At 36.4% G+C, this 21,110-nt stretch overlaps 7 protein-coding genes across 13 annotated transcripts; 4 read left to right on the top strand and 3 right to left on the bottom strand.

Moving 5' to 3' along the window:
• Positions 1–59: 59 nt before the first annotated feature.
• LOC123310720 (beta carbonic anhydrase 1) lies at positions 60–1,809 on the bottom strand. The gene is made up of 4 exons (XM_044894350.1): positions 1,318–1,809; positions 1,180–1,264; positions 939–1,126; positions 60–885 (listed from the first exon to the last, which is right to left on the bottom strand). The coding sequence occupies exons 1-4, from the start codon at positions 1,459–1,461 to the stop codon at positions 484–486; spliced, it is 819 nt and encodes a 272-aa protein (XP_044750285.1). The 5' UTR covers positions 1,462–1,809; the 3' UTR covers positions 60–483.
• Positions 1,810–2,130: 321 nt separating this feature from the next.
• LOC123310723 (M-phase phosphoprotein 6) lies at positions 2,131–2,884 on the bottom strand. Its single transcript, XM_044894353.1, has one exon. The coding sequence runs from the start codon at positions 2,732–2,734 to the stop codon at positions 2,294–2,296; it is 441 nt and encodes a 146-aa protein (XP_044750288.1). The 5' UTR covers positions 2,735–2,884; the 3' UTR covers positions 2,131–2,293.
• A 121-nt stretch (positions 2,885–3,005) lies between these two features.
• On the top strand, positions 3,006–5,296 carry LOC123310725. The gene is made up of 3 exons (XM_044894356.1): positions 3,006–3,136; positions 3,360–3,431; positions 4,928–5,296. Exons 1-3 carry the CDS (start codon positions 3,041–3,043, stop codon positions 5,087–5,089), a joined length of 330 nt encoding a protein of 109 aa, XP_044750291.1. The 5' UTR covers positions 3,006–3,040; the 3' UTR covers positions 5,090–5,296.
• A 208-nt stretch (positions 5,297–5,504) lies between these two features.
• Positions 5,505–9,309, bottom strand: LOC123310715. Of its 7 annotated transcripts, none has more exons than XM_044894340.1 (7): positions 9,069–9,309; positions 8,850–8,950; positions 7,716–8,171; positions 6,926–7,098; positions 6,695–6,875; positions 5,891–6,106; positions 5,505–5,827 (listed from the first exon to the last, which is right to left on the bottom strand). In XM_044894340.1, exons 2-7 carry the CDS (start codon positions 8,922–8,924, stop codon positions 5,582–5,584), a joined length of 1,347 nt encoding a protein of 448 aa, XP_044750275.1. In that variant the 5' UTR covers positions 8,925–8,950; positions 9,069–9,309; the 3' UTR covers positions 5,505–5,581. The 7 variants fall into 7 exon arrangements, with proteins under 7 accessions (XP_044750275.1, XP_044750276.1, XP_044750277.1 ...); XM_044894341.1 differs by having other exon boundaries at positions 8,856–8,950; positions 9,069–9,308; XM_044894342.1 differs by having other exon boundaries at positions 8,907–8,950; positions 9,069–9,308.
• Positions 9,310–9,983: 674 nt separating this feature from the next.
• On the top strand, positions 9,984–11,024 carry LOC123310722. Its single transcript, XM_044894352.1, has 3 exons — positions 9,984–10,509; positions 10,561–10,615; positions 10,745–11,024. Exons 1-3 carry the CDS (start codon positions 10,106–10,108, stop codon positions 10,886–10,888), a joined length of 603 nt encoding a protein of 200 aa, XP_044750287.1. The 5' UTR covers positions 9,984–10,105; the 3' UTR covers positions 10,889–11,024.
• A 461-nt stretch (positions 11,025–11,485) lies between these two features.
• On the top strand, positions 11,486–12,784 carry LOC123310718 (26S proteasome non-ATPase regulatory subunit 7). The gene is made up of 2 exons (XM_044894348.1): positions 11,486–11,772; positions 11,867–12,784. The coding sequence occupies exons 1-2, from the start codon at positions 11,598–11,600 to the stop codon at positions 12,646–12,648; spliced, it is 957 nt and encodes a 318-aa protein (XP_044750283.1). The 5' UTR covers positions 11,486–11,597; the 3' UTR covers positions 12,649–12,784.
• Positions 12,785–15,971: 3,187 nt separating this feature from the next.
• On the top strand, positions 15,972–20,932 carry LOC123310711 (protein artichoke-like). The gene is made up of 4 exons (XM_044894331.1): positions 15,972–16,100; positions 16,188–18,808; positions 18,997–19,416; positions 19,465–20,932. Exons 1-4 carry the CDS (start codon positions 16,075–16,077, stop codon positions 20,859–20,861), a joined length of 4,464 nt encoding a protein of 1,487 aa, XP_044750266.1. The 5' UTR covers positions 15,972–16,074; the 3' UTR covers positions 20,862–20,932.
• Positions 20,933–21,110: the final 178 nt, after the last annotated feature.

Here is a 21,110-nt window from a genome sequence, read left to right as displayed (position 1 = left end):
ATATTTCGAATTTTTAAAAGAAATTAGATATTAGGTAGATATATACAGTACAATAAAAATAGTCAAAAACATTTAATAGTTCATAAAAATATCCTCATAAAAATTCAATAAGATATAAAAATTTAAGCTATAATATATGTTCTTAAAGGCACCCTGGAATGTATTCGAAATTCAATATTAATTACCTATGCGAGTAATAGGATATTTTTTTTTATCACAGCTTAAATTACACTCTCTTCATTCCACTGAAAAAAATGTGAGAGCGAGCAACAGCCATCGCGAGTTTACCAGTTTTCATTTGAAAATGAGGAATATTCAAGATGCTTCATCTTGAATATTATATTTTCAAAAACTGCCAAAATTACGAAAAGACTTAATTCGCTATTCCTTGTGACTTATTAGAATAAATTAGAAAAGAGTTCTAGCAACAATTAGAGAGGAGTGAAATAAGTTGTTGCAGTGAAGCACTTGTTTTAAAATTGATCATGAATAATAATTTTCTACCTCATCTAAAAGTTTCATTATATTACCCTCGTCAATAATAACAAATTTTTTCGCCCCCCTGCTAAAGTAATAAATCTCTCCTGTATAGATATCAAACCAGAGTGCATGTATATGCAACTGATGAGTTTCTAATCTTTTTTTCAAAAATCCATAACTAGCAATATTTTGCAATTGCTGTAAAGTATTTATTTGAGACAACTTATCTTCTAAGGAAAATTTGTTATCTGGATCAATATAAGCAACAAATTTCCTCATGGGAGTTTCTGCTTGAAAAATGAGTGGCATTGTGAAATCAGCCACTTCTAGCTGTTGGAATTTTTCCAGAGAGGTGCAGGCATGTGAACAGAGCCAAGCTCGTAGAGGAGACAGCCTTCGATTTTCCTGGGACGAATGAGGCTCAGAATTACATTCTGCATAATACATGTACTACTTACCTGTGATGCAAATTTGGCATCCTGCAACTTGTATAATAAATTTATTGCTTTGCAATCACTATGTCCACAAACTATTATGTGCCTTATATCATTAACCACACAACCTAGCTCCAAAGCTGCTGGTTCATTTGATGTTAATTCATCATCGAAATGTTGTGAATGTGGGATGATATTGCCAGCATTCCTAACTAGGAAAAACTTAGTTACAAAGGTTAAATTTCTGTTTAGTTAGGGTACTAACCTACAAACATATCTCCTACATTAGTTTGTGTGAAACGTGTAGGTATCATTCTACTATCTATGCAGGTGAAAAACACTGCCTTTGGCTGAAAACTAGGAAGATCGAAGGAGAAGTTCAACAGAAGAGAAGTTTCCTTACCATTGGATTGTCTTTGACCTTCAGAAACTGTTGTACCATTTTTTCCTTTTTAATTTCCCTATATTTCATTATACCTTTCAGAATTCTATTCATTATTAAAAGTATGAGGAATATTTCAATATTGGTAAGGATACGGGTTTTCATCCAGATTAATTAAATATTGTCAAAATTTGATTAATTTATCCAAAAAATACCCCTTTGGGAGAATAATTTCACTCAGGAGTACGAAGTACACATTTATGGAATAAACATTTGGGAAGCTATCGAAAAAAACGGGGTTATGTTTACATTATCATTACGCACTCTCGTGAATTTACGTCACATGTTACATTAGATTTCGGGTCAATGATTTAAAAATTTGTAGCGCATCTAAAGGGTCTATTATCTAATCATAGCATAAACCCAGAGATTCTGTCTCCGGTTACTTTATTACAATGTTCGGCGGCGAGTTATATTAATATTCGGCGTTAAATCTGGGTTTAGAATGTTAACTTCAAAAACGTCTTGAAAACTTAGATTATAAACCAATCCTAACTAAACATCATTTTGAACCGAGGTCACAAAACATGTTATATGCCCTAAGTAATGAGAAACAAAATAGAAAATTGTAGCTCAAAGAAAGTGCTTCAGAAATAAATGAACCACTATCCTGAAAATTTTTTATTCTCTCTTCAAATTAGCTTTTATCTCCTTCAATTTAAACTTTTTGTTAACTGTTCTAAGTTGTGTTGATACCAATTATATTAATACTGTATTAGCAATTTATGGATAAGGATCGATGAATATGTGTATCAAAGAAACACCATTCACACCTACAGATCATTTTTACGTATAATCTCAAAAATGTGTAGTTTTCAAATTTCTCCTCAAGATGGTAATGAAGTGATGGATTGGATGATAAATTATGTACAATTCGAACTAAAATAATAGGATGAAAGATTCATGAACCAAATATTGAAATGATAAAACTGGATCACTATATGTCTGAAGAAGGTTTCATAAACTTTCTCTTTGCTTTTTTTTGGAATTTCTTCTGAATAGTCTCAGTAACCGAGGATAAACTTTTTGCCATTTCAAAATCTGTAACGTCTTTATCCTTATTTGATTCGATTTCATTCAGCTTATCTCCAAATTCATTAGCCATCATTTTCTCAATTTCTGGATTTGCCCCCAAAAATGAAAGTCGACCTTCAATTAAACCTTTACAATTTGATATCGAAGTTTCCAAAAAAACTGTGTTGCCCGTTTTTTTCATTCCTTCAGTTATCTCTTCAGAGTATATTCTTCTGCTTTCCTCGGCTTGTAGCTGCTTCAGTGCAGTTTCTTTGGATTTCTTCATGAACTTCATTTCTAGGACACCCTTGGAAAGCTGAGTACTGCAACTTAAGAGCTCTTTTATATCTGGTTTAGTTTCCATTTTGAAAGGATTTCCCAATAAAAACTATTATTAATTGGTGATTTCTACTGGCTGGCTGATTTTACTTTCACGCGATTTCGAAATTTTATAGGTTAGGTTTTCAAATTTTCTAAACATGTATGTCTGTGCTCATTGAAGAAATCATTCATATCTCATCTTTATCGCACTATAACTCAATTATTTTCATATTTGAAATCTATAATTAGCATCATAATGTTTATTTATTGTGAACTATGATGCTTATTTCTCTATAATACAATTTAAATGTTTTCTCCTCCTCCAATATTCACTCATTCACTGACTTCTATGAATATTGCTTCTGACAACTTGTGCAATTTTTCTTTTACTGCCGCAAGTGGCGCAAGTGCTTGTGTTGAGGCTAGAGTGCCTATATTTGAAATTGTAGGTAGGTAAATGAATTATGAAGTCAATAATGATATTCAGTACTCGTTATGGTGATCGAGGGATTCAAGAATCTACTAAAATTAATCATACCTGTGAACAAATCTTTTTTAACCTTACAAAAGGTTCTGAAAATATGCAGTCCTTGCAAACCAGTGAACTCTAAAGCCTTTAAGAGTTCACTGTTAAAGGCATAATATTCTAATATATTCATTTGTTCTAGGACGGATCTACAGAAAGTAAAATGTTTCTCTCAAGAGCCAGATGTCTGAGTGTTCGCTTAACAGTATACAAGGTAAGATAACAATTAAGTCCTCGTTCAGATATCATAGTGTGAATACTATTGGAACTAATATAAATCAAATTGAATCTGTTTATCATTTGACCATTCTGTTCCATCCCCCATTTCATTTTTCAAAAATTAGACATTGGATAGAGATATCGTTGAGTTGGTTGTTTCATGTTCGAAGACAAATTTATGTAGGTAATTTAGTGATCATGCTATGGACCGAAATCTATTAACATTTGCTCCAATTTTGCTACTCGCTGTCAGTAATGAAAATTACAAATATACAAGATTTTCTGAAATATTTCTCTACAAGTAAAGTCAATCATGTTCAATATGAATTAAGTGATTCAAGATCCGAAAGGCAATTGCTCAAGAGCTCCTGAGAGGTACTACTACTTTGATACCTAGGAGAATCAAGATGCTAATATAAGTCAACTGAATAGTTGAAGAATATTAGATTTTAGCTCTTTAGCTGTGATCTATTTAATATTTCACCTGACGTTTCGTCGACGACTGCTGTGGACATTTTCAGAGAAGTCATTTGACCTCCCTTCTCTTGTGTAATCATATAAAAGTATTGTACATTTTCTCTGATAATTGCATTGAAGATAACAGTACTTGCATTCACTCATCAAGTGATGAGGAATAAATGGTTTTTCTACGAATCTTTGCTTTTAACCACCTGAAGATGTTGTTTAATATCGAAACAGGTGTAAGTTATATCGATTATCTGGTGATCAAGTGATTTTGGGTCGAATTATAGATCACATAATTAATTTATTCAATAGTGGTATTTCTTTCTTCACGATGGAAAAGAATGCGCCTATCGGGCAAACTTCGAACTTGTTTTTCGGTTGATGAGAGTACATGCGTCATATTTCCCAGGAGTCGAAAATATATTTGGTGTGGCGCCTGAAACAGATTATTCCACCAAGCCGAATATTACGTATTGAGATGCAAGTCAACGCGTACACGACCTAGACCTTCCTGAATGGAGTGGTTAAAAATAGAATGATCTTGGGAATTCGAATGTAACGTGCTCTTTAATAAAAGCTGGCAAACAAGTTCGGATTCCACAAATATTAAATATCAGTATCTTGAATATGGCAAGAGAAAGGAAATCATTCTGCAATTTATACATTGTGTGGTTTTTCAAAAGAACTAAGGAAACCTGATAAGAAAAGATTTTTATTCGGCTTCCACCAACTTGTGGTGCAAATGGCCTGCACCCTCTGTCGGCGACCACCTTAACCTGGTGCGAACGACCAGATCCCCCTTTGGAGGATTCATTATTCTCTGGTCTTCGTTCGAATCACAGATTACAGAGCAGAACCTAGAATCGTCTTGTCGCACAGAGAATTATTTCAAATTTTATTTTTGGTAATAGATGAGGCCAGAATATTTCAAACTTTGGGGAAAATAAACTTGTGCAATATACAGCATATTGAAACATTGCGCTATATCAAACGTGGATATCTTTTAATTTAGTTGAATTTTTTTAGAGGCCAGAAACTGCCTACATTCCATACAATAGATTCGACAGGATGGTTATGCCAACTGCCTTCCTCCTTGCAGTAGTTGGAATGGCTCTTTCAACTTACGGTACAAGACAGATGATGTTGTGCAGTAAGGAGAAAGCGGCGAAGAAAATGAGCGAAAACTAAGGAAGAATAACACGGTTCGTTTGAAGCTTTGTAGCGGCCATCCGTTTAAAGATGAGTTTGCCTGACTGACTGATAGATAACTATAAATAGGAAAGATAGAACATTGAGGAATGTACCATTTGTTTTTCTGTATATATGATAATTTATTATTCCCAATAAAAATGTACCAAATAATAAATTCATCAAATATATTACCATTTTTAGTCATCCAGCTTTTTCTTACCTATCAACCCAACTAGGCGTGTATCCTACTGCTGGGATACTTATGTATAGGATAAATTTTGCAGAAGTCTTTCTCTGGTTTTTGGAAACCTCTTATTGTTACTCTATGTCCATACTTCGAATTACGAACTCAAAAACTCCAATACGCCGCGAAAGAGTCGACTATGAACTGTAACACATTGCATAAAGGACGTTGAAAATAAATCACATTTTTAATAAAATTTTTATAACAACGGCCAAAAAGGCTAAAAACAAGTTATATCATTTTTCTTAAAACGCTAAGTAATGACACATACCTAAAACTAAAATACCAATACATGTAATCACAAGACAAAACAGCAAGTTTGATCCTGTCACGATATTGCTGAATAATTTTGCATGGATTCTGAGTGTCGATGTGAATAAGAGGACCGAATCTAGTTCAGCTATGGGAGTCCCACTGTGGACGAAAGGCTGGATTCTCACTTTATGTCCAACATCTTTCAACATTTCACAAGCATTTGTGAGTCGAATCGCCTGAGCGAAAAGAGTAAAGATCAATAAGCACGAATGGTCGTAGAAATGTAGAACTCAGATTACCTGTACGAATGGTATGGTCGATATAAAGATCCAAAGCAATATGATCATCAGGCTGATACCTAAAATAGGTATCGTTTTCTTATCTATGACGTCCAATTTCAGGAGCCATAATATACCAGAAATTGCGTAGGAAATGTTGACCAGAGTAAAGATGCTGACAGATGTAGCGACCTCAGAATTCACATAATTCAACATTTTCTTGAATTCTTCTATATCCTGCAATGATAAAACATGTACCAGCCGGTTTACACGGTTACGATTCGTGCTATATGGCAATTATTGTTTCAATTTTAATACTCTTGTCGAAGATTATACAGTACACTCTATAAAGATTAAAGAGTACTCTATAAAGATTGTAGAGAACTCTATAAAGATTGTAGAGTACTCTATAATCTTTGATTCTAGAGTTTCATAAACTATTCTGTGGTTCATACTAACAGGGAAATTCTTCTTCTATAGTTCACACCACAGAACACACACACTTATTACTTTTTTATATTAGTGTTCTGTGCTATTTACATATATCTATGTTCCAAGCTTTTTACGAATCTGTCAAAATCAGGGGTGTGAAATTTCGACGATAAAACAAGCCTTCCTCTACTGTCAATGAACGAGGCTTGTATATTTTTTGTTTCGAATAAGAGGGGACATTCTCTTTGATCAATTCGATGTTTTTTAAGAGAATTTGATCGCTTCCATCATGCTAAGATGGAAAATTCACCTCTTTGATGACTACTGAATAACACAAGCTTAGTTTTCGTGAGATTATCAAATAATTCGTTATAATAATGTTGATTAATTTACCCTCATCCACTTGATGGGTTCAACCGCATACTGAAGAAGTCTTTCTCTCAAGAAGAACAAATATGATATCAGAAGTTGAGTTTGTATGCAGTAATTAGCAATGATTATACCTTCGATCATGTCATGCCATAAAATAGTGGCCACCAATAACACTTTCAGACATATATCTATTGTCGGCGACCTGAAACGAAAACGTTAGTTCATTAATACTTCTACGCAGGTATTATTTACCTGCTTTCAGGTATCCATTTAAAATCGATGTTTCCTTCGTTGGTCATTGAAGCTATCGATATGGATGACATCAGTATCCATACAACACTTACCGATATGAAGACCCATAAGGTTTTCATCAGCTTTTTTTGAACAATAAATCCATTTGAAAGGTTACTTGAGGCTAAAATTACCTGAAATATAAGAAAAAAGAATTCAAATTCATTCGCTCCTTCCACCCATTCGATTTCCGCCAAAGAATCTTTGGTTTGGATTCTGACATAGAAGCAGGCAAGGCAGGGATGGGACAAGCGATGATTCGATCAATTTCCTGGACCATAAATTCAATTGAGTCTATGGTCTGGAAGTTGTACGAATTTTTTTTTTCTTTAGACAAAGAACTCTATGGACTCGATCAGAGATAAAATTTGTCTATGACCACCATAGGCGTGCGTTCGCCTTTGTGGAAGGCATAGACATAGAGACATGGACTGTGCCTTCCCTTCATATCTATGCATGAAATACGGTCAAAAAAAGTGACAGAGAGAAAAACACGTCGGGAATGCAGTTGTCTTTTTCTAGAATTTTGATTGGTCTACACTCACCTCTCTCACCTCTATGTGAACAAAAAAGGGAAAGGCAATGTCCCGACGAGCTTTTCTCTCTTTCTAATAAATAGCCAATTTCATGCTGGCATTGCTCAGTCCATGTCTCTATGTCTATGGTGGAAGGGTTCGGAATAACCATAGACTATGTTATGTCTATGGATATAGCTTTCACTGATGAATGAATGATCTATTATTTAACTCACCCTTTCCATAAGAAGGGATATCTGGTCGTCGTCCGAACTCCTCATGACATATATAGCGTGTAAATAAGCTATAAGATGTAAAGAACCAGGCAGGATGAAACTGAAAACTGTGGATCCATAACAGATTTTCTCCTGTATGTATTTTTCACTTACTCCAACTCCCTCGTATATATTTGGGTTTTGTATGAGGTAGCAAAATCCCCTGTCTCTACGAAAGCACGACATGTATTGCAAGAAATAGCCGAAGATCATGAAAAGCATTAGTACGGTGACGTAAAAAATGTTGACAAATTCTAGAAGTGGACTGTTTTCTTGTATAGTTAACAGAGGACGTAGACTCATCAAGCTCAGCAGTCGTAAGTATGGACTTATCATTTTTTCTTGAAAGTAGTTCAAAATAGTGGTGGCGCTATAAGTGGACGATGCCTCGGGGTTTATTTCTGCGATTACATGTTCCTGTAAGAAAATGATTATTTGCGTAAATAATAAAAACATCTCTGAAAACATCACGAAGATTATGTAACAAGCGTTCAAAAGAAGTCGTCAAGGAGGATACGCAGTTTTAGCGACATACGTTCAAGCACAGAATATTAATCAATCTACCAGCGTCTACGTTAGGATAAAAATTTTTTGAACGGTCGTTACAAGATATAAGCGTATTATTATGAGCGTATGATGAATGAAAAGATTAAAAAACGCACTATAGGCTGATTCTGTTGAGCTCTTATTTTCTTTATATAATCTTATTTCCCTATTGAAAATTCAAACAGATCACAAATTAAAGATATAAGAGATTTCGTGAAAGTACCTCTAGTCATCTCCGCCACTGGTCGGAATTATTACTTTTCAGTTATCGCCAAAGAATTTACTCATCCAAGAACACCCCCGCATAGATTAATTTGTGTCTACAAAATAAATATGGGTTTTTGGGGTTCATGCATAGGGAGAACATTCTAGTACGCAGGTTGAAATAAAGTTTTTTCCATAATTTGAGCTCTAGAATCACAGCCTGAAATTCGAAGATGATGAATCCGGATATCCTTTATGGTATAAGTATTAATTTGAATAATGATTCAGTTTGTCATAGATGGAGCGAATATCGATGATGATTTTAACCTGAATTCATCAAATTACTTTTACATTAATCAAATACTCAGCCTCTTCTAGATAGTCCCTTTGTTGAGTCCTTACTTGATTGTCGCATTCCATTTCTCTTTTCTTGGCAGTATCCGGAACTGGAACGTTTTTAACTTTAGATTCATACAAAATAAAAGACATTTTGGCGACAATTGTAACGTCGCAACCTTAAAACAAATCATGTTCACTACTCGGGAAAAAACTCGAAATACTCACCCACAAAAAACGAACACTGCACAAGGCAGAAACACTTATCGAGAAGAACGACCTTCTGTAAATAATGGAAAGATAACCTTTATTATGAACGTAAACAACAACTATTGATCAAATATTTCTTGTGAAATACGTTGGGCGGCTTTATGAAAGGAATTGTTTGAAGTTGAGTTTTCTATCTATCACGATGATGCAATATCGTTGCTTTAATTTTTATCCTTGTTTTAGAAAAAAATGTTTCCCGGTCGGGAAGAACAGTGGGTTTCTGTCGAGAAATCTCTAATACTTTTTTTTTTCACAGGAAATTATTTCGAATTATACATTGGGGAGAACGGAGGACCTAATTAGTCTATCTGTATTCATTATTTTCCCCTTCATGCTGCCAGCAATCTAAAGCCACTTCTGAAGAACTCTTCTTTTTCTGATATACCAAATTTTTGGTTTTTCTCATTGAATTCACTGAAGAATAGCCTACATAAATCTTGAATTTCAAATTAAAGAAGTAGGCTATCACAAAAGTTTCTCGAATCAAATGAATAAAAATTCGTTCCAATAATCTGAGGAAAATATCACTCCATCTGTATATTTTAAAGTTATTAGGGTTGGAAAATTGCATTTCCAGCATGTTTATAAAAAAATACTACGTTTAATTTTTCGTTTTTCGCTATTTCGGGTGATCAATCTTCAGAAACGTAGGAATATGTAACCTAACATGGTCAAATTGAACTCGTAAGGCCTAACTTCACGCATACCTCTTAGAGACGCCAGCGCGGCTTGTGGCTGAAAAGTGAATTATTTACGTTACATGATTGGAGCCACAGATTGGATTGCTTTCTACCACAGAACACTACATAAAATCTGGAGTCTCCTTTCTATGGATAAAATTAAGAATTTAGAACATAGAATAATAAATCTATCAAAATATTTAGGTTAGTTGAGAAACAAAACATCAACAATCAACACTAACCATACATTCAAAACAGTGAAAACAATAATTTTCAGTGATTACATACCTTTCTAGATGGAATTATTTTACCAATATGTCAGGCTATCGTAATCCTTATACTGTGGAGGAAGAACGAAAAATATTACACTATATAATTCGAAAAAATGGTTTCTACAGATTGAGAGGTCTACAGTTTTGGAAGGAACTCGAAAGAGATGAACTTCCTAGTCGAACTTACCAATCATTGCATGAAAGATTCAGAAAATACATAATTAACAATATTCGTAACCCTGCCTACGATTTATCAGTCGAAGAACAGAAGAAATTGAAAAGAATCTATGAGGAAGGGGCTAAAGGTAAGAGAATTCGATCGAAAACCACCCAGAAACCAGTACCAACTACAAGAACAGAAGTCCATGGAAATTTAGCTAAAAATTTTTTTGATATCTCTGATTCTGATGATAGTGATGATTGTATTGCCCAAAGAACTTCAAGAAGGTGGGAACAATTCTGAAGAAAATCCAATTATATAATATTTTTTATTTGTAGGAACGAGTCGCATATAAGATCAAAAAATGATGTTTTATCAACAGTGAGAAATGAAGTAAGTATTGAATTTTGAGCTGCATAAACATGCTCATGTGAGTTGTTGTTGCACTGCTGCATTAATGCACCATTATTATACTGTATTTACATCTGTTCAGGTCTAGAGCTAAGCTGTATGTTTTTATAGGCACAGGAAGCAGATGAAAGAAAGGTAGTAGATCTTGATATGAATCCTTCAGCCGATACAAGAATGCCAGAGAATTCTGTTGTGGAAATTGATTCCTCTACTTCTTCAAGTGAATCAGAAATATTCAATTTGATGGATCAATGAAATTTCTGCTCATGAAAAGAAGATGAAGAATTCTAAATATGTCCAGATTTTGCTGAGAATTTTCATCTACCAAAGAATTTTTGTTTTTATTTTTAATTCACTACATGTTTTGTATAAATACACTTTTATTTTTCGACGCCTTCAATATTGTAACTTGACAATCACTGGATTGTGTTATTTTACCCTTAGAAAAATGCAGCCAATACATAACACTGATTCGGTATCAATAGAAATATTTGACACTGGGATCAACTCGGTGCTTCATTTTAAATAACAGATTCAATTTAATTTATTGCGAGTATCGCTATGAAAAATGTTGAATACGAGACGACAAAATCGAAATGTTGATCTCACCTTTTAAAAATGTTCCTGAAACGGTCGTAAGAGGGCATCCTTCTTCTCTTCAGATAACATGAAATGATTTATTTGGTAAGATATATATGATATAAAAATAACTCGAATATCTATCTTCCTTTTCATTATATCATATCGAATAGAAAAATTGTATTAAAAGCGAGATCTTTTGATATTAATCATCAATCACAGAATGCAATTGTAGAATGACGTCTTGTCAAATCGTAGGTCAAATGCTCGCAAATATATATTTCAAGATTTTGATTTGTCATTAAGCATCTTTTCAGGGTACCTAAAAGTATAATTTGAATTGACTGCGGCTTGTAATAAGTTTAAGAATAATTCACCAGCCAATATGCCGAGTTCAGAAGTTACAACTTCAAAGGTTGTGGTTCATCCTTTGGTGTTATTGAGTGTGGTTGATCACTTTAACCGAATGGGTAAAATTGGTAACCAAAAGAGAGTAGTTGGGGTTCTCTTAGGTTGCTGGAGAGCAAAAGGGGTATTGGATGTATCTAACAGTTTTGCAGGTTAGAGTTGGCAAATTATATTTCCACTACATTAATTCAAGCCAGACTTCTATCTATGTCTTCAATTATAATTCATTGAATTCCTTTTTCGTAGTTCCGTTTGATGAGGATGACAAAGATAAATCAGTATGGTTTCTGGATCATGATTATCTTGAAAATATGTATGGAATGTTCAAAAAAGTCAATGCCCGGGAAAGGGTGGTAGGTTGGTACCACACTGGACCTAAATTACATCAAAATGATATTGCCATCAATGAGTTAATCCGACGTTACTGCCCCAATTCGGTTTTGGTTATCATTGATGCTAAACCAAAAGATCTTGGCTTACCAACAGAAGCATATCAAGCTGTTGAAGAGGTACATGATGATGGATCTCCAACTTCCAAAACTTTCGAACATGTTCCCAGTGAAATTGGAGCTGAGGAAGCAGAGGAAGTAGGTGTTGAACATTTATTGAGAGACATTAAAGATACAACTGTTGGCACACTATCTCAAAGAATAACTAACCAACTCTTAGGCTTGAGAGGTCTTCATTTACAGTTGCGCGACATAAGAGATTACCTCCTACAAGTCAGTGAAGAAAAATTGCCCATAAATCACCAAATTATTTATCAGCTACAGGATATTTTCAATTTATTACCTGATATTAATAATGAAGCCTTCAACAAATCTTTTTATGTTAAAAATAATGATCAGATGCTTGTTGTTTATTTAGCTGCCTTAGTAAGGTCAATTGTAGCTTTACACAATCTAATAAATAATAAGTTAACTAATAAAGATGCTGAAGAAGGTAAAAAAGACGAGAAGAAAGAAAAAGAAACTAAAGATAAAGAAGCAAAAGAAAAGGATTCGAAAAAAGATGAGAAGAAAAAATAGGTTTTTTATTGCCTTCGATTGTTAAATTGAAGTACATTCAAATCTCACCGATTAATCTGTATGTTTTCATGATTATGATATGAATTTTGTAATTCAAGAATGTTCACTGAGAAAGAAGAATAAAAATTTAACTTTTCCTGTTTTTTCAATTGAATTTCATACTACATATATACAGTAAGTTATTTGGGTTATGTGAGAAACAATGTTAGGTTTACACACAGTTCCTAAAAACATAGACCCAATATTCTTGCTTGGACTTAAAAAAGATCCAATCTAATTTTTAACGCCGTCTGCAGAGACAAGAGAATCCTTTTCTCTAAGGTCGTCAATAAGATTGTTTTTTATTAGTTTTCCACAAGGCCAAGGATCAGAGACAAGGATTATATTATAATCCACTATATAATCTTTGGGATTTGGGTTGTTTGTGTTAAGAAGGAGGGAAGGGTAGGTAAGCAAAGAGGCTATAGAGTTGTTACCAGAGACAACCTTTAGTTCCTAGTTGTCCGTCTCGGTTGTCTCTATGTCTCTGGATGTTCCTAGTGTTCTGTGGTTCTTACTCTTTGGTTAAGACCAGAGACAACTCTTGTCAATGATTTAGACCACAGAACAATACTAAATCTACACCATAGAAGAGTAGATTCGAATGGAGTAGAGTAGAATAGGATAGAGTAGAGCGGAGTAGAGCAGAGTCGAGTGGAGTGGAGTAGAGCAGAGTGTATTGCAGTGGAATACAGGAGTACACCATAGAGAAAGGGAAAGAGTCTCTTGCCTCTGGAGTACACTCTACATATCCATGCTGATAATTCAATGTTAAATGAAGGAACACAGAAGGACAGGGAACATATTGATTCTAGGTTGATATTGAAAATAACACCAATTGTATGCTTAAAGAAGACGCTTCTGTGAAAATGTGACAAGACAGAGATCGAATAATCAGAACACAAAAATAAGTAACTTTTTAAAAACTTTTGATACGATTAAAGTGTCCTTATACGAAGTCATTGCTTGAAGCATACCTAGAGGTATTGCTTCAAAGGGTAATTCCTTGATTACACACTCAGCCTTAGCAGAATCATTATCTACGACATACAAGTATATGATCTAGTTCTACACGTTGTCGTAAGAATTCTAACTCAAGCTGAAAGGAATACCATTGTTCTACTAGGAACTGAAGAGTTGGTGAAAGTTTTACATAATAGAAAATAATATAATTTACCTGCATCATGTGTAGTTTTGAATATTCATCAGAACTATGTACTAAATGAACTTGAAATCTTCGAAATACATTTTGTACTTTTTATAAAAGACACTTTTCGAATCACCACAAAGGGAAAAATCGAAAGGTGTTAAATCTGGGTATCTTTAGGTACCATTTATAAGTAACATATAGAGCCTCTCCTAAAAAACCCATATCTGGACAGGGAACATCATAAAAAACGTCTCTACGATGCTAGGGTAGATGATATCTCGAAATTTCCATCAAAATATGCACCTGCACTAGTCAAAAACTGATTTTGATGAGATTATCAGATCACGCGAAGGGGCGTGTTAATTGATTGCGAAACAATCGACCCAACATTCTAATAATCGAAAAAAAAAAGTTACAAATTCCTTACCATTGTTCCGAAACTGAGTGAAACCTCGTATTATGAAATTTACCACCTAAGATCTGCTTATTCGAATCTGAATCCTCTGGAGTTAGCCAAGCGAGAAGCCTTTCCTGAGGAGGATTTCGCTTGGATCTTTAACATTCATTCCAGTTACTCATGTGGTATGTGTGGTAACCTATTATCTTCATGAATCTGTTAAAAGAATTTTACGAGTGAAGTGTGTGCAAAATGATGGGATTTAAGATGTCCATTTATTAGGGTAAGATAGTTTTTCGGAAACATAGAGAGTGAGTCAAGAAGATGAATCAATAGTAGCATATTCAAAGTGGAGATTCAAGACGTAGAAATAATGCATTTGAACTACCTACCTACATTGTCAGTTAAGAATTATTCAAAATACCTATAGCTAACGCCATGAATGATCGGTGTGGTACTCTCACCCTCATAAAGTTTTTTTTTAAATAATTTATTCATAAATTTCCAAACCTCTAAATTAATCGATCGTAGAGAAGAGCTGAACGAACCTTTGTCTGATGCCAAATGATTTTTCTATCGAATTTAATCGAAAAAATTAAATCCTTCCGGATTCTTGACTTGAATGAATGAAAAACATACCCGAGTCAGGAGCATTTACATTTTTATTTTTTCCAATATGAGGAAAACAAATCATTCCTATAACTCCGTAACCATTGGCTGGATTCTGCTCATGAACATTACCGACCCGTTCAGAACCTAAACCTACCATGACATTTTTTTTCTTTTCAGAAGTAGGAGGGTGGATTTGACCTATAAATTTTCTTGAGTCTGTCAAATTATATGGTTTGAGTCCATTTTCATCACAAAATTCCTAATATTCAGGCAGAATAAACGGTCTATCAACTAGAATGATGAAATTTTGATTATTTTTTTGCGTGCCTATGATTGGTACAGTTTCTCCATAATCTGAATCCTTGCATAAACCTATTTATTATGGATTTCTCTTCAGATTAGAATAGACGCCAGTTCAGCTGAACGAAATTGGATAGTTATTTTATACATTAGGCGAATCGTGGCCTCACTCAAACTCATTTTTCTATTGAAATGTGTCGCAAATCTTCATCTTCATAAAACCATGACAGATTACAGTAATGCTGGGTGACATTTGAATTATCTAACGGTTCTTATAATATATCTTCACGGATGCCATCATCTGTTGAAATAAGATCATTCTATATTATACCGGGCGATTCGTATAGATACCTTTGTTATTTCCAAATCGATTTATTGGAGGTTCCATCCATTTTGGAAATAACACGGGTAATTGTTCATGTTTTAACGAAATATCGGTAGTTGGAAGCAATCTCTTGTAATTTCGTGAAGAAGAATGAACAGAAGAATGTTTCTTCACTATAGAACAATGAGAAATGACGCTTCCAAACCTACTTTTCACAATCGAATAGTTCCACACAGGATATATTTGCTTTTGTTTCAAACGACATTGAAAAAAGATGGTCATTGGATCTATCGAAACGTTGAGCTCATTGAATTTGAGGGAATTTCCAAAGGACCTAGGGAACAAGCCAAATTTTTACTCTGAAGTATGATCTTGAAGGTTCTATAGAGTGTTTATTCGAAATCTTTCATTTCCAGAAGTTCGATGTGAATAAACCCAACATGTTATCAACTATGGACGATCACTTGTTTGGTGTGAAGAGTTAAAATGTCAATGAACAGATATTACCTGTATTTGGTTATCCTCATCGCACTTTTCGATAAAAAATTGGCGATTGGAACAAAATGTCCAAAGCCAGAGCTGATTGCTCCATGTCGATGCTTGATGAAGAGAGACGAACGCCAGGTTTGGTGAGTGTTTCCAAACATTCATTGTTACTTGTCTTGAAGGATGTTTTCTTGCAATAACTATCAGTATTTCAACTCATCTCATTTCAGGTGTTCCCACAGCGACTTGCCCCAAGTATTATCTGGTCTCCGTTCTTTAAGCAAGCACCTGGCATCGCCAATCGACGAGTTGATCTTGGAGAACAATTATCTACCATCCCTCCCTGCGAGAACCTTCGACAACCTCAAAGTCCTGCGAATAATGTTGAGGCAGAACGGTTTGGAGAGGGTCTCCCCCGATTGGCTCCACGGTCTCGAAGACCTCCTCATGGAACTGTTCGTCGTAGAACCCAAACTGAGATACCTCCCAGACGATTCTCTGAGTCGCATGAACGCTCTCGAGGCCATCACCATACAGACCAACGATTTGAAGAGACTCCCCCAGATTTCATCTTTAAGAAAACTGAGATACGTCCAAGTAGAATCCGTGGCTTTAGCTGAGCTTTCTCCTAGAAATTTCAAGGATCTTCCGGCCTTGGAGAAGTTCCAAATAAGCGGAAGTAAGAAGTTGAGACGGCTGGAAGCGGGGCTTTTCGAGAATCTGCCGGTTTTGAAATCCATCAACATGTCCCACTGTGGGGTATTCTGGATACATCCTAGGGCGTTGGTGGATCTTCCAGAATTGAAAGAACTATCCTTGATACATAACGAAATAGTGGACGCTGGAATGGTTGGGAGGGCGTGTAAGGATCTACATTCTCTCAGGGACCTTCACTTAGATCACAATCGTATTGGGGTTTTAGCTAAAGGATCATTCGTAGATCTCCCATCCCTTCAGTACCTCCATCTATCGTACAACAACATATCGGAGATACAACAGGGTGCATTCCACAGGGTACCCAGATTGAAGAATCTCCAATTGAACAACAACGTACTGACGAGGATCCACCCTCAAAGCTTCATACAGTCTTCAGATATTGCCCTCGAAGAGTTATGGATGATCGACAACCACGTATCCCACATTTCTGAGCTAAGATCTCTCCTTGACGCTTTACCTAGGTTGATTTACTTAGACATGAGTTCCAATTTGCTGGAAACCATACCATTCGGCTTGCTGGGTGGACATCCAACGTTAGAAGTTTTAAAATTAAACGGCAACAAGCTGAGATACATCGATATGGAATCATTCATGGCGATGCCAGCGCTGAGAGAGTTGAGTCTGAGAAATAACTTTCTATCGAACAACAACCAAGGACCCCTGTGGAATCTGCCGTCTCTCAAAGGTCTCGATTTGTCCAGAAACAAGTTCAGAAGAATCGAAACTAAGTTTCTAGCCAATCTTCCATCACTACGAAGGATTGATGTGAGTGACAATGAGTTGGTTGCAGTCGATCAAAATGCGTTCACCGTCACCCCCCTGATCGAATACGTGAATTTGTCCCATAATAACCTCCAGTTCATCCACCCTGTTACCTTCAAATACTCGGTGAAACTGTACGAATTGGATCTGAGTCAAAATCGTTTGGAAGAATTCATGGTGGACCTCTCAGAAGGCCTTGAATATCTCCATTTGAAACTCAACAAGCTTAGAGCCCTCCCCTCCCTGTCCAGAACCACCAAACTGTACTCCTTGAAGTACTTGGACCTTTCGTATAATCTCATAGGGAAATTGAATCCCTTAAACCTAAAAAAACTGCCTTCCTTGAAGAAATTCTACTTGGCGAACAATTTCATCCAACGTTTGGAAGGGGGAGTTCTAGAAGGATTACCCAAATTAGAACTACTCGATTTGAAGGCTAATAAAATCGTAAGCCTCCACCAGGATTCTCTCAGGAACCTCAACAACCTAATAGAGTTGAATCTAAGGAACAATTTCATCGAAACTTTATTTACAGCGACGCTACAAAAAGCCTCCAAATTGAGCAGACTCGACGTCAGTGGCAACAAGTTGGTGGATTTCCTACAGGGTAATTCAGGGTTCAATTCGAACCTGAAACATCTGAATATTTCCAACAATTTCTTGATCAATATGCCGGCCAACATATTCAGAATGAAGAAGTTGATGGTGCTGGATTTGAGTCACAACAGAATCAAGCATCTACCGGTTGAGGCTTTCTCGAAGTTGGAGGATCTGGTGGATTTGAGGGTATCCGACAATTTCATCAGGGAGCTTCGATTGAGCACGTTTTCCAGACTCAGAAATTTGAAAATAGTGTATCTGGACCGCAACGACATCGATAAGATTGAAACTAATACTTTCCAGTCTTTACCCAGCTTGGAGATGATTAAGTTGGATAACAACAAACTGTCTTCTGTGCCAAGCTACACGTTCAACAACTTGACTATGCTTCAAGTTGCGGAGTTACAAAGTAACAACCTAGAAAATTTAGCCAGCGATGCTTTCAATTTAGTTCCCAATCTCCTCTTCCTCAATTTGAGTGGTAACAATATAAGAAGAGTGGAGGAAAGTGGACTGAGGAATGTACCATCGTTAGAAGTGTTGGATTTGAGTGACAATGCCATAAGGAGAATAGACTCCGACGGTCTTAAACACATGAAGTGGTTGGTGGAATTGAAACTGGACGAGAATAGGATATGCGAAATTGTTGGGGCACCCTTCAGCGATATGCCTAGATTGAGAGTTATTTCCTTGAGGAGAAATAAATTGAGGAAAGTTTCCGAGAAAGTGCTTGATAAGATAAGGACAAATATTGCAGTTTTCGATGTCGATGGTGAGTTGAATGAAGAGCACAAAGAAACCCTGATTTTACTTCAAACTTTGACCCTCTTTTTCTGTAATAAAGCTTATGTTGGACAGACAGATTTGACAGACGACATTAAAACAACATGGCCCCATACCTATCAACATCTACACGTTCTTATTGGAGAACATTTCAGTGAACTGACTTCTTTTTTTCAGGAAATCCCCTGTTCTGCGACTGCAACGTACTTTGGCTCAAAGTATGGGCCGAAGAATCCTCGACGATGGGCCCCCATTGTAGTGGTGGAAGTCTGGTTCGAGAACTGAAACTGTCGCCATCTTACTGCAAGCAGAAACCGCCTAGGGACGTACCAAACGATTGCGAAGAAACCTCCAATCGTTTCTCCCAAGTCCCTTCGAAATATCCGAACCTTCGAAATATATCGACCGAACACAAGACGAACGTCTTGGCTCCACTGCCTCAAGAATCCGAGTATTTTTACGACGAATACGTGGACTACCCCTTCAACGAGTCCCTGTCGTTGGTTTCGAACGAGGAAGTGGGAGTCTTAGACCGATTTCTCAGGTTGAACCACAGCTCCCTTATGGAACACGAAGTTTCCTCCCATGTTATACCTGGTAAGTTTGAGATCCTTCGGAAGACGAAGAGTAAACTCTGTGTTTTAGGTGATACCCCCACCTTGTATGCTGCCCCATCGAAGAACAGAACCAAACCCGACATACCGAAGGAAGTACCTCATTCCCCAAGTAGCAGCGGCTTCACCTTCTTCGGTGTACCCCTTCCAAGCATAAATTTCGGCCAACTGTTAGGTGGCAATAAAGACAACGCTGCCAAATCCGATCATACGATGAAATCGTTGGTACCAGTGGCGGACAGGAAGGTTGCAATCATGAACGTTCCAGTTATGAGGGCCACGACAGCGAGAAATTTCTATAGACTACCTCCGAGCACACCCTTCATAGAAACAGGGGGTTTCAGACCGATACTACCCGGGGAAGGAGGGTTCAGACCCATTTTCGAGACTACAACTTTGGAAACAGATGGACGAAGAACTGAAATAACCACGAAAGTATGGACGAGCACTGAGAAACCTGAAGATGTAACTTGGACAAGGACAGGTACCCAAGAAAGGCCTAGGGATTCCTCGAACTCAGCGTCAGCACAAGTGGTCCAGAAGACTTCTTCTACCACAGATGCATTTGAGCAGGAGATCGCCACTTATACAACTGAAATGGAATTGGTGACAGCTACTGATAAACTAACAACAACAGTACGAAACGACGAGTTTGTAGTAGTGGCTGAATCCCATGGAATAAAAGAATCATCTGGCAAAAACCACTCTGAAGATATAACACCTCATAGAAACCTTAATTCTTCGAAAATCCTTGATTTTGTTCCTCCTAAAGTCCCAATAATTTCGAACACTACTGAATCTACGAAAACCACACAAAGTGAAGAAGATGAAGAAGTATATGACGGTTTGGTAACAGAAATAAAAGCTTCTTCTGGAGAGGAAAAACCAGATTTGGAAACCGCATCTCCAACTGAGTTTTCCAAACCCAATAACACGATGGTACAAACGAACGTATCCATAGAAAAAAAATACCCAACACCAATCACTCCAAATGGAGGTTGGGACGCCATAGCTTCCAAAACCAAAACCAGCGGATTAACCTTGGATAAAATCGCAAAGGTGACAAATGCAACGAGCATCCCTCTACCCAAGTTACCGATGCCCACACTCCTTATACCTGGTGGTCTCCAGCCACATTCGAGATCTGCTGGAAGATCTACCATCGTGAAGGTACAATCACCCTTTACGACGAGCGCTGCCCCTTTGGTCAAGGGACCAGAAGCGAAGGACGCGAGGGAAATAGGGGAAACTGTTACTTTGGACCCGAAAATTACAAAGTTGGACGAGGTGAGAGAAAGTTGGTACTTTGCGAATTACAACAAGACCATGTCGGAGCCATATCTTGGGGTTAGGGCTAATGGGGCTGAGAAAATTGTCGTTTCTGTTTCGACAGTATTGGTCCTCGTTACTGGGATCCTTTTATTGTAAAGGATTATTTGAGGACGTGGAAAATGGTAGGTCTGAAGAAATTTCTGGGTATGTACGATATCTCTATGAAGACACGGAGTATTTGTGTGTTAATTTGTTATTGTACAGTTATTTTGTAGTTTATAATAAACAAAATTACTTCTTGTATGTGTGGTTTGTTTATTATTTTTGTTGGTTTGTTGGTTTCTTCAGGGTAAGGTAGGTTAGGTTAGTTGATTATAGCAGTTTCATCGTTTTAATTTGATTATC

Source organism: Coccinella septempunctata, chromosome 4 (assembly GCF_907165205.1).
Source record: "Coccinella septempunctata chromosome 4, icCocSept1.1, whole genome shotgun sequence".
Lineage (NCBI taxonomy): Eukaryota > Metazoa > Arthropoda > Insecta > Coleoptera > Coccinellidae > Coccinella > Coccinella septempunctata.
The sequence above is the reverse complement of the archived record's forward strand: the minus strand, read 5'-3'. Positions and strand labels throughout refer to the sequence as shown.

Excerpts from the sequence above, each read along its gene's own strand:
- LOC123310720 (XM_044894350.1), bottom strand. The coding sequence starts at position 1,461 with ATGAAAACCCGTATCCTTACCAATATTGAAATATTCCTCATACTTTTA. Across the intron at positions 1,265-1,317 it reads AGGTCAAAGACAATCCAATG|CCAAAGGCAGTGTTTTTCAC; the intron begins GTAAGGAAACTT and ends CCTAGTTTTCAG. Across the intron at positions 886-938 it reads ATGCCAAATTTGCATCACAG|GAAAATCGAAGGCTGTCTCC; the intron begins GTAAGTAGTACA and ends CATTCGTCCCAG.
- LOC123310723 (XM_044894353.1), bottom strand. The coding sequence starts at position 2,734 with ATGGAAACTAAACCAGATATAAAAGAGCTCTTAAGTTGCAGTACTCAG.
- LOC123310725 (XM_044894356.1), top strand. The coding sequence starts at position 3,041 with ATGAATATTGCTTCTGACAACTTGTGCAATTTTTCTTTTACTGCCGCA. Across the intron at positions 3,137-3,359 it reads GAGTGCCTATATTTGAAATT|GACGGATCTACAGAAAGTAA; the intron begins GTAGGTAGGTAA and ends CATTTGTTCTAG. Across the intron at positions 3,432-4,927 it reads TTCGCTTAACAGTATACAAG|AGGCCAGAAACTGCCTACAT; the intron begins GTAAGATAACAA and ends GAATTTTTTTAG.
- LOC123310715 (XM_044894336.1), bottom strand. The coding sequence starts at position 8,993 with ATGTCTTTTATTTTGTATGAATCTAAAGTTAAAAACGTTCCAGTTCCG. Across the intron at positions 6,107-6,694 it reads AACCCATCAAGTGGATGAGG|GATATAGAAGAATTCAAGAA; the intron begins GTAAATTAATCA and ends TTATCATTGCAG. Across the intron at positions 5,828-5,890 it reads CGACCATACCATTCGTACAG|GCGATTCGACTCACAAATGC; the intron begins GTAATCTGAGTT and ends CTTTTCGCTCAG.
- LOC123310722 (XM_044894352.1), top strand. The coding sequence starts at position 10,106 with ATGTCAGGCTATCGTAATCCTTATACTGTGGAGGAAGAACGAAAAATA. Across the intron at positions 10,510-10,560 it reads GCCCAAAGAACTTCAAGAAG|GAACGAGTCGCATATAAGAT; the intron begins GTGGGAACAATT and ends TTTTATTTGTAG. Across the intron at positions 10,616-10,744 it reads TATCAACAGTGAGAAATGAA|GCACAGGAAGCAGATGAAAG; the intron begins GTAAGTATTGAA and ends ATGTTTTTATAG.
- LOC123310718 (XM_044894348.1), top strand. The coding sequence starts at position 11,598 with ATGCCGAGTTCAGAAGTTACAACTTCAAAGGTTGTGGTTCATCCTTTG. Across the intron at positions 11,773-11,866 it reads TGTATCTAACAGTTTTGCAG|TTCCGTTTGATGAGGATGAC; the intron begins GTTAGAGTTGGC and ends CCTTTTTCGTAG.
- LOC123310711 (XM_044894331.1), top strand. The coding sequence starts at position 16,075 with ATGAAGAGAGACGAACGCCAGGTTTG. Across the intron at positions 16,101-16,187 it reads AGAGACGAACGCCAGGTTTG|GTGTTCCCACAGCGACTTGC; the intron begins GTGAGTGTTTCC and ends ATCTCATTTCAG. Across the intron at positions 19,417-19,464 it reads TTCCTCCCATGTTATACCTG|GTGATACCCCCACCTTGTAT; the intron begins GTAAGTTTGAGA and ends TCTGTGTTTTAG.